Here is an 11,419-nt window from a genome sequence, read left to right on the forward strand (position 1 = left end):
ACGTACCACTGGCAGATGGAGGGACTGCATTTCATTCCCTGAGGCAAAACTCTCCAGTGGTACTGTTTCATTGGGGCCTCCTGGTTGATTGTAGGAATCGAGAAAGAAACCGAGGCACATCTGCTGAGTGTAGGGGAATTTGGAAGAAACAGTCCTTGATGTCTAGGACCACAAATTGCCAATTTTGTGGGAGCATCGTTGGGGAGGGCATTGCAGGTTGGAGTGACCCCATGTCCTCAATCTTTTTTTTTGTTTATTTTTCTCAAATTCTGAAGGAGGCACCACTTATCTTTCCCTGGCTTCTTTATTACAAAGACCGGTGAATTCCAAGGGCTGGTTGTTTCCTCTATGTGGCCTTTGGCTAATTGTTCCTCCATGAGCTCTTCGAGCGTCTTAAGCTTATCCTTACTGATTGGCCACTGGTTTACTCAGACTGGATTATCATCCAGCCACATTAACTTTTGGGTAGGGCGCTCCACCGTGGGCACTTCAAAAAATCCTGGGGAGTCTCAGGGATGAGTAGTTTGACTCCCCACTGGTACATGGTGTCTCTCTCCCACAGGGGGCACTTGTAGTCAGTGACAAATGGATGAACATTGGCCAATTTGCCATCTGGCCCCTTAATTTGAACGATGCTCTTAGAGACTTTATCCAGTTTTACTCCTCCTACACCTTGGATTTTGCCAGCCAGAGGTTGCAAGTCCCAATGTGATGGACACACCCTTTCAAGTATGATAGTCACATCTGCCCCCATGTCAATCAACCCCTCCACATGAAGATGATCTGATCCACGGGTTAGGTTGCATCCCATGATGGGTTTATCCTCGCCAACCATTTCTGCCCAGTAGATGCCAGGTGTTTTGTCATCTACTGGGACCTCTGCTGGAACAGGAATGGCCTGGGCAATGATTTGCCCCTATGATGGTTTGGCACTTAGGAAAGAAAAAGTAAAAAACATGGAAGTGAAGACTTTGAGAGACGGACTGATGGGAGCTGTTTCTTTGCTTGAGAGCTGGACAATAGCTGGACATTTCTGAGAACTGACAGTGTTGTTCACCATAGAGAAGTGAGATCAACCCTGTGAATACCACCTTTTAAACCTATGCCTGGGAGTTTCCCTCTCTCTTTGTTTCTGCCTTTGAAAGGTACCGGAACTCCAGCTGGCTCTTGTCTTCCCCCCTGCCACAGGCCATGCAGCTCAACAGGGACTGGGCTCGGCCTGCTGCAGCTCCCGGGAAGGGGATGGAGCCTGCAGGGATGGAGCCTGCAGGGATGGAGCCTGCAGGGATGGAGCCTGCGGGGATTCCCCTCTCCTGGGCTGGGGCTGGGCTCTGCTGCAGCCCTCCCAGGAAGCCTCCCGTTCCTGTTCCAGCGGTGTGGCTGAAGCCTTTCCCAGGGGGCCCCTGGCCCTAGGTGCTGCTGAGCTGAAATCCACCACCATGAATACCTAGCTGCAGCTTGAGCCAGATTTTAACTCTTTCACTACCCAGATGAGACCAGCAGATTTAATCTTTTTTCAAGAGAGAGAAAGAGAGAGTGATTAACATGTAGAGAGACAACATAAACCATCAAATTTAGTGAAGGAATGAATGAAGCTTCAGATGGGAAGAGAATGAGGAGATGCTTTAATAAGCTGAAATATTCTTTTGTTAAGGCTATGGAGATGGAAAATAATGGTCTGAAAAAGTCCTTTAATTAATGAAAGAGTATTTTGGGGGGAATGAAGTATTTCAAAGTGTAGATTTGAGCAAAGGTATTTGTCCTGGGGTGACTTTATGATACTGGTATCCCCAATCGTCTGGTTTATGTTATATATTAAGTTCTGCACCTTTAAGACTGGCTCTGAGAGCGAGAGTGGGGGGAAGAAGAAGCACGGAGTTTGTGTTAAAGAAAAACATCACTCCCCCACATCCCGCTCCTGGACTGTGGTGTCTGCATCACAGACAGACAGCGGGACAGAGCTTCTCTCTGGCTTTTAATTAGTTCTAGCTAGCTGAGGCAGAGGAGTTCCCTAGACCTTTGGTTTTTTTTCCCTTTTTCTTGGATCTGTGCAAACCTGCTCTGGACTGAACATCCAGCCAAACCCCGGGAGCTCACACCTGTGGCCCACTAGGGCCTGGGCCTTGGCACTTTCCAGAGCTGAAAGGACTGATAAGAACCTGAGCGAGCCGAGCTACACCACATGAAAAGGACGTTTCTTCCTAGATTTGCCATCCCATCAAACAGCGAGAGGTTTTATTATTTAATATTATTCAATTTCTGTTAAATAAACAGCTTTTTCCACTTCTCTCCGAGGAATTTTTTCCATTTCCCGGACCAGTTGGGGGGGAGGGGTAATTTCCCTGGGGAAACGCCCATTTGGAGTTTTCCTCCCAAATTTGCCCTAAACTAAGACAAATACAGTTTTTGGCACCCAATGTGGGGCCAAAGAGAAAGTGGAAAAACCTGTACTGATTATTGATTGTATTTTTGGTTGTATTTATTCTGTATTGGGATAAAGCAGTCAGTAGCCACGTTGTTTGGATGCATAATATCTCTCGGGGTAGAGGCCTTCATGTGGATCTGGTCCCTAGAATTTTTTGAGGTTTTAATACCTGTCTTTTCCCTCTTTTACAGTAGAGGGGTACGAATTAGAATGGTTATTGTGCTGGGCTTGGTGATAATTATTTATAGGAAGTTCATAAAACTACTGAAGTTTCTGCCAGGTATGTTTGGCTTATGGTTTCTTCGCCCAACCCTGCCTCCCAGTCCCAGTAGCACATTTTGGGAGTTTATTGGTAATTGCACCCAGTTTGTTAGAGGAAGAGCAGGGGATGAGGCTTTTCAGCCTTTTCTTTCCTTCTTCTCCTTTGAATCTGTTATGTCCCCCTTTGAGAATATCCAGTTTCCTGTGAGTGTTAAGGATACCACTTTCCTGGTAGTTCAGCTGTTAAGCTTCCTCTATATGGTCTGCAACTTCTCTAGAGTGAGGGCTGAGATATCCAGAGGAGCCAATGAGACCCCTGCCCCAGAAGTAGACTCAGGTGTAGGAAATCCTGAGTGGTGTAGAAAATGGGAGAGAATGGGCAGAACTCTGAAGAAATTTTCTGATCCCCCAGCCTGGGAATTGTCATGTGAACAAATTCAGAACCCAGACAAAGTGGGGAAATATCGGGAACAGAATTGCTATGATGATTCTAAGGAGAAAAATATCATTGCAATAAGCTGGGCCCTAGCATATGCTTATCGCACGCTGCTAGATACTGTAGGGCAGGGAGATAAATCAGCAGCTACCCCAGTCACTCAGGCTGCAGCCAAGCTAGCAGGCAAACCAGACAGTGAGCCTAAGCCAGCAGCCAAACCAGACAGTGAGCCTAAGCCAGTGTCAGTTGCTCCTACCACGAGAGGCATGAAATTCAAAATCAAAACCGATCGGCCAGCAGATGATGATAATGGCGATGTGGGGGAAGGGCCCTCAAGACCAGCAACTGATCAAAAATCAGAAAGCACTGGTGAGCCTTTCTCCCTGAAGGACCTTTGTGGCCTGAGAAAAGATTACACTCGACGACCTGATGAATCTATAATTAGTTGGTTAATCTGTCTGTGGGATGCTGCAGGTGAGGCTACAGTTCTGGATGGTACGGAAGCGAGGCATCTGGGGTCCCTGTCACGTGATCCGGTTATCGACCAAGGAATGATGAGGGGGGCTGACCCTTATATTCTCTGGGAACGGGTCCTAAGAAGTGTGGCACAAAGATATCTGTGTGCAGACGATCTCTATATACAGCAAATTCATTGGAAAACCATAGAACAAGGGATTCAGTGCTTGAGAGAAATGGCAATAGTAGAGATCGTCTTCGTGGGTGACTTAGGTACTAGAAATCCAGACTTGGTGCCATGTACATCTGTGATGTGGAAAAAACTTGTTCGACTTGGGCCACAAGAATATGCTTCTGCTTTAGCAACAATGAAGCGAGATGACCGGGAGGAGACCGTGCTGGATATGGCGAAGAAGCTCCGAGCATATGCAGATACCGTGCATGGCCCCATACAGGCAACGATTGCAGTTATGGGAACACGCATGCAAAGCTTCCAAGACAAAATGGAGGAGAATTTCAAGAAACTCAGGGAGGACCTTCTTCCAGTCTTGGCAGTACAGACCAGTGTCGCCCTGAAAACTCAGCTTCTGAGCTTGCTAACGTAGTTTTCTAAGGACTTTCCCAGGAGAGTAACTGTAAACATAGATATGTGTACAATCTTTCTGTTACACGTCTTGTGATGGGCATCTCTCATGGCCAGTGCAGTGACAAAGTGTTATCCTGACCATCCAATCCCTGGCCGTGGTCAGGAGCCTATAAATCCTGGGGGGAAAAATAAACCTTTTTCTTCTTTCCACCGCACCTCGACCTGTGTCCGCATGATCTATTCATCTTCAGCGGTAACATCTGGTGAACCCTGACGTGTGTTGCAGGGTGCTGTCTGGACTGTGGCTATGGAAGGTTTTGGGCTTTCTCTTACGGAGGGCCTGGTTATGGAAATATGGTGTGCGGTGTCTGATCAGAGGGGGATTGATGTGTCATATGCTGACTTTCAGTGATTGTGTGAGTATGGCAGAATTGAGGGTTTTTTCCCTGTGGTTGAAGCGATTTTTTCGCAGTCAGCTTGGGACGCTTTAGGCGATTCCCTGATCGAGGCTCTGCTGGTCGGTTATGAGCCCCAGCTGCTCCGGCTGCTCGGGATCTGGAGAAGGTGCGGCGGGTTGAACGGGGCCACCGCGGGACCGGTGGGTGTAACGCCGCCTCGGCCGGCACCCCGGCGATGTAAGCCTGAGGCGGGGTTGGAGCCTTGCCAAAGGGCTGTCGGGGGCACCGCGGGACCGGTGGGTGTAACGCCGCCTCGGCCGGCACCCCGGCGATGTAAGCCTGAGGCGGGGTTGGAGCCTTGCCAAAGGGCCGTCGGGGGCGCCGCGGACCCGGGGGGTGTAACGCTGCCTCGGCCCGCGCCCTGGCGGTGGAAGCCCGGGGCAAGGTCACCTCTTCCGTGTGCCCTCCCGGCACAGACCGATGGGGGGTGCTTGAACTGGGGGTGGCGCCGGCCCTGGGGGATGCCTCAGGGTCAGTGCCGTGTCCCTGCTGCGGCTGGGCCGTGCCATACCCCGCGGTGGGGGACGGGCCGGGCCCAGGCCCCACACCGGCAGCCACGCACGCTGTTCTCCTGAAGGAGCACAGCAGCAGTAACAGACCAGGAGCCCTGGTACTCAACGCAGAAGTTCTCCAGATAGGGAGAAAAAGCTATGAGCTGAGCTGTGGTTTTTCCTACGTGACTGTGGAGAAAACATGAAAAGATGGGATGGAAAATCTACTGCTGCCCTGGCAAAACGGATGCTTGAATTGGAAGACAGCAAGACTCAGAGGGGATACTCCACCAAAAAGAAAGCCACTCCAATAGCCTGTAGTCAAACTGACAAGTATGATGATGATGATGATGATGACATGTCTGATTCCCTTGAAGGAACCTCCAAGACATATACCCAAGGAAAGAAGGATAAGCAGGCTTAGAGGGGCCCTGCCTCTAGCCAGGTAGAGGCGAGGGAAAACAGTGTCTTTTGGACAGTGTGGATTCGTTGGCCTGGCACATCAGAACCACGAAAATATGAGGCCTTGGTTGACACTGGTGCATAGTGCACGCTAATCCCATCAAGACACGTAGGGGCAGAATCTGTTTCTACTGCTGGTGTGACAGAGGGATCACAGGACTTTAGTGGAAGCTGATGTGAGCCTGAATGGAAATGAATGGAAGAAACACCCCATTGTGACTGGCCCAGAGGCCCCGTGTATTCTGGGCATAGACTTCCTTTGGAATGGCTATTACAAAGACACAAAGGGACTCAGGTGGGCTTTTGGAATAGCTGCTGTGGAGGCAGAGGATATTAAGCAATTGAACACCTTGCCTGGACTATCAGAGAACCCATCTGCAGTAGGACTCCTGAAAGTGGAAGAACAGCGAGGACCAATTGCCACCTCGACGGTGCACCACCGACAGTATCTGACAAATTGAGATGCTGTGATCCCCATCCACAAGATGATCTGAGAACTACAGAGTCAAGGGGTGGTCAGCAAAACCCACTCACCCTTCAACAGCCCCATTTGGCCTGTGCGCAAGCCTGAAGGAGAATGGAGATCAACTGTAGACTATCGTGCATTGAATGAAGTGACTCCACCTCTGAGCGCTGCTGTGCCGGACATGCTGGAGCTCCAGTATGAGCTGGAGTCCAAGGCAGCAAAGTGGTACGCCACTATGGACATTGCCAATGCATTTTTCTCCATTCCCCTGGCAGCAGAATGCAGGCCTCAGCTTGCCTTCACCTGGAGGGGAGTGCAGTACACTTAGAACCGATTGCCCCAGGGGTGGAAGCACAGCCCCACCATCTGCCATAAACTGATCCTGGCTGCCCTGGAAAAGGGTGAGGCTCCAGAACATCTGCAGTACATTGATGACATCATTGTGTGGGGGAACACAGCAGCAGAAGTGTTTGAGAAATGAGTGAAAATCATCCAGATCCTCCTGGAAGCTGGTTTTGCCATCAAGAAGAGCAAAGTTAAGGGACCTGCTTGAGAGATCCAGTTCCTGGGATTAAAGTGGCAAGATGGACGGCGTCAGATTCCTACTGACATCATCAACAAGATCACTGCAATGTTTCCACCAGCCAACAAGAAGGAAACGCAAGCTTTCCTAGGTGCCATAGGGTTTTGGAGAATTCACATTCCTGAGTACAGTCAGATTGTGAGCCCTCTTTACCTGATCACCCACAAAAAGAACACTTTCCAGTGGGGCCCTGAACAACAATAAGCCTTTGCTCAGATCAAGCAGGAGATCACTCATGCAGTAGCCCTTGGCCCAGTCAGGACAGGACCAGATGTGAAGAACATGCTCTACTCTGCAGCTGGGAACAATGGCTTGTCCTGGAGCCTTTGGCAGAAAGTGCCTGGCGAGACTCGAGGCCGACCACTGGGATTCTGGAGGTGAAGCTACAGAGGGTCCAAAGCCAACTATACTCCCACAGAGAAGGAAATTTTAGCCACCTATGAAGGAGTCCAGGCTGCCTCAGAGGTGATTGGCACAGAAGCACAACTCCTCCTGGCACCCCGACTGCCATTGCTGGGGTGGATGTTCGAAGGAAAGGTTCCTGCTACCCACCACGCCACCAACACTACATGGAGCAAGTGGATTGCCCTCATCATGCAGCGCGCCTGTATTGGAAAACTGAATCACCATGGGATTTTGGAAATAATTACAAATTGGCCGGAAGGTGAAAACTTGGGTCTCACTGATGAAGAGGAGCAGAAACAAGTGACACGAGCTAAAGAAGCTCCACCGTACAACCAACTTCCAGCAGAAGAAACATGCTATGCTCTGTTCACTGATGGTTCCTGTCTCATTGTAGGGATGATCCGGAAGTGGAAAGCAGCCGTATGGAGCCCCACACGACAGGTCGCAGAGGCCACTGAAGGAGAAGGTGGATCAAGCCAACTTGATGAACTCAAAGCTGTTCAACTGGCCCTGGACATTGCTGAAAGAGAGAAGTGGCCAAAGCTCTACCTCTACACTGATTCATGGATGGTAGCCAATGCTCAGTGGGGATGGCTGGAAAGGTGGAAAAGGGCCAACTGGCAATGCAGAGGAAAGCCAATCTGGGCTGCTGATGAATGGAAAGACATCGCTACCAGGGTAGAGAAACTGTCTGTGAAAGTCCATCATGTAGATGCCCATGTCCCCAAGAGTAGGGCTAATGAAGAACACCGAAACAATGAACAGGTGGATCAAGCTGCAAAGATAGAGGTGTCAAAGATAGACTTAGATTGGCAACACAAGGGAGAGTTGTTCCTAGCTCGATGGTCCCATGATGCCTCAGGTCATCAGGGTAGAGATGCCACCTATAAGTGGGCACAGGACCGAGGGGTGAATCTAACCATGGACAGCATTTCTCAAGTTATTCATGACTGTGAGACTTGTGCCACAATCAAACAGGCCAAGCGGCTGAAGCTGCTATGGTATGGTGGGCATTGGTCCAAATATAGGTATGGGGAAGCCTGGCAGATTGACTACATCACACTGCTCCAAACCCGCCAAGGCAAGCGGTACATGCTCACAATGGTAGAAGCCACCACTGGATGGTTGGAAAATTACTCTGTGCCTCATTCTACAGCTCGTAACACCATCCTGGGACTTGAAAAGCAGGACCTTTGGAGGCATGGCACCCCTGAGAGGATTGAGTCAGACAATGGAACTCATTTCAAGAATAACCATATAAACACCTGGGCTAAGGAACATGGCATTGAGTGGGTGTACCATATCCCCTACCATGCACCTGCTGCTGGGAAAGTGGAGAGGTATAATGGACTGTTAAAGACTACCTTGAAAGCATTGGGTGGGGGATCTTTCAAAAATTGGAGCAGCATTTAGCAAAGGCCACATGGATAGTTAACACCCGAGGTTCCACCAACCGAGCAGGCCCAGCCCAATCCGAGCCCCTGCATAAGGTAGATGGAGACAAAGTCCCAGCGGTACATCTCAGAGGTTTGTTAAGAAAGACAGTTTGGATCAATTCTACTTTGACTGCAGACAAACCCATTTGTGGGGTTGTTTTTGTTCAGGGACTAGATTGCATGTGGTAGATAATGCAGGAAGATGGAACAATACAATGTGTACCTCAAAGAAATCTGATTGTTGGGTGAGGATCATGAATGAATGCCCTTGTCTGTATACAATGTATGTGTTGTAGAGTTAAAATATATATATATTAATTTTGATAATACGTTGATGATATGGGGATAAGGGGTGGAATGTCCTGGGGTGATTTTATGATACTGGTATCCCCAATCGTCTGGTTTATGTTATATATTAAGTTCTGCACCTTTAAGACTGGCTCTGAGAGCGAGAGTGGGGGGAAGAAGAAGCACGCAGTTTGTGTTAAAGAAAAACATCACTCCCCCACATCCCGCTCCTGGACTGTGGTGTCTGCATCACAGACAGACAGCGGGACAGAGCTTCTCTCTGGCTTTTAGTCAGTTTTAGCTAGCTGAGGCAGAGGAGTTCCCTGGACCTTTGGTTTTTTTTCCCTTTTTCTTGGATCTGTGCAAACCTGCTCTGGACTGAACATCCAGCCAAACCCCGGGAGCTCACACCTATGGCCCACCGGGCCCTGGGCCTTGGCACTTTCCAGCGCCGAAAGGACTAATAAGAACCTGAGCGAGCCGAGCTACACCACATGAAAAGGACGTTTCTTCCTAGATTTGCCATCCCATCGAACAGCGAGAGGTTTTATTATTTAATATTATTCAATTTCTGTTAAATAAACAGCTTTTTCTACTTCTCTCTAAGGAATTTTTTTCCTTTCTCCGACCAGTTGGGGGGGAGGGGTCATTTCCCTCGGGAAACCCCCATTTGGAGTTTTCCTCCCAAATTTGCCCTAAACTAGGACTGTGATGAAGCTGAGCAGATGGTGAAATAGTTGTGATCCCATGAGATGCTAGAACAGAGAAAGGGAAGTGAGAGTTGTTGATGCGTCGCCCCCAGGGAGAAAAGGAGAAAACTTCTGGTCCCAGAGATGATCACAGAGACAGATGAAGAGAACCTTTGCCTTTGAATAACTCATCCTTAAAGTAATACCCCTTGAGTTCATGACCCATGGACACACCTCTGAGTGGTGTGAAATGGGAGGAAGGCCTGATGGCAGAGTTTTCCAGGCGGCTGGCATCAGGGGAATGAAAAGCCATGAGAAAACATTTTTTTTTTCTTGTGGAAAACTCTCCATAGAATGACAAAAGGGGACTCCTTTCTCTTCAAAGACTGATGAAAAGACCATAGCAAAGTTGGGATTGCTTTAACCACCAGGTTTTGTCTCTATGTTGTCAGTTGGACAAAAGAAATGCTGGGTGGTGGGGAAGAAGGGTTTCTGGAAGTTTTATTCTGCTTTCTTATTCTTGTAGTTTTATTAATAAACTTGCTTTATTCCTTTTAAGTTTTAAGCCTGTTTTGCCCTTCTCCTAATCCATATCTCACAGCAAGAAATGAATAAGTTTTCTGGTGATTTTTTAGCTAGTGCTTTAAAACCACTACAGCCCCTTGGCCAAATAAAAGGGTGGCTGAGGGCAACGTGCCAGGAGAATGATGTGTGTTAAGTCTCCCTTGATTGTCACGGGAGCCACCTCCATCTCCATGGGTGTGTGTGCTGTGCCCCCAATAACAAAATACTCACTATCCAGTCCTGTCATGTCTCGTGAATTGTCCAGCAGGTCCACTCCAATGACTGTTCAATGAGTAAATCTGAAAAGAAAAGCTTTGGCAGATACAAGTCTGGATCATTTGTGAGGTTACCAGACTTTGTTAGGCACGTGTTACCCAAAATTGTTTTTCCGCCGTCCCGCATCCTGCTTCCCTTCCTCTCCCTTTTTAATTAAGAGAGAGGCTTTTCCCACTCTGGGGCCAGCTACATTTATATCATTGCTCTGGGAGGGGCTGCGCTCTAGTTTCAGGTTTTTGTTGGTTGTCTGCTGCTTCTTTTTGGTATTTCTTTTAATGCTGGCTTTGAGGACAGTCTCCGGCGAAGTGTCCTGGCCTTTTGCACTGGAAGCAGATGATATGTTGGAGCTGCTCTGATGACATCTGTGGCTTCTTCATTCCTGGTGTTACCGCTGCTACAGTCCTTGGGTTTGTCAGTCCCCGCTTCCTGTCTTGTGCACCAAACAGCTCTGCTTTCTTGGTACATGCCTTGATCATCTGCGCTATGGTAGGTGGAGGATCAACGGGCAGTCCCAGGATCACCCTGCAACAGGCCTTCTTGGCATTCCTCTGAGCCATCTCCTTAATCAGCTCTGCCTGTGCCACTGGTCCTTCCACTTGCCTCTCTATTTGCACTCAAAGCTGGTCAACAAACTGCAAAAAGCTTTCTGATGGAAACTTTAATATTAACATAGCTGATTTGGGTTTCAACTGTTGTCAATTGGTTAAAAACCTTTTCTGCCTTGCCACAGATCTTATGTAAAATGGATTTTGTTAGCACCCGAGCCTGGTCCTCAGGTTTAGCCCACATTGCCTCACTGCATACATGTTCAAATGTCATCTCATTATCATCTGCATCTTTTGCATCCTGGGTGCTTTGCTTGAGCTCAACCAGGAGCCTTTTTAAAGATCTCTTCCATGTGCATTCCCAAAGATCGAAGTCTGAGGGGGTTAGGAGACACCAGAAGAGGTCTCTGAGATCAGCTGGAACTAACTCATTGGATGTTAGGTCTTACCATTCCCTTAAGGATTTCACTATTTCTACTGTTGCAGTCCGCAACCTCAGGATCTCGTCCAGGGAAGCAGCATGATTCTGGGGACCAGCATGAAACACCAACCGAGACGGGCTCCCGTTCATGAAACCATTTATTCAACATGG

At 48.6% G+C, this 11,419-nt stretch overlaps 1 protein-coding gene across 1 annotated transcript; it reads right to left on the reverse strand.

Annotated features, from left to right (window-relative positions):
- Window positions 1–454: 454 nt before the first annotated feature.
- LOC148183307 (endogenous retrovirus group K member 25 Pro protein-like) lies at window positions 455–835 on the reverse strand. The gene has a single exon (XM_088061390.1). The coding sequence runs from the start codon at window positions 833–835 to the stop codon at window positions 455–457; it is 381 nt and encodes a 126-aa protein (XP_087917516.1).
- Window positions 836–11,419: the final 10,584 nt, after the last annotated feature.

The sequence above is a fragment of the Pseudopodoces humilis genome, chromosome 12 (assembly GCF_049639895.1).
Source record: "Pseudopodoces humilis isolate 2021_Gansu_Grassland_sample_001 chromosome 12, ASM4963989v1, whole genome shotgun sequence".
In the NCBI taxonomy this organism is placed as follows: domain Eukaryota; kingdom Metazoa; phylum Chordata; class Aves; order Passeriformes; family Paridae; genus Pseudopodoces; species Pseudopodoces humilis.

Coding starts and splice junctions, on each gene's coding strand:
- LOC148183307 (XM_088061390.1), bottom strand. CDS start 835: ATGGTTGGCGAGGATAAACCCATCATGGGATGCAACCTAACCCGTGGA.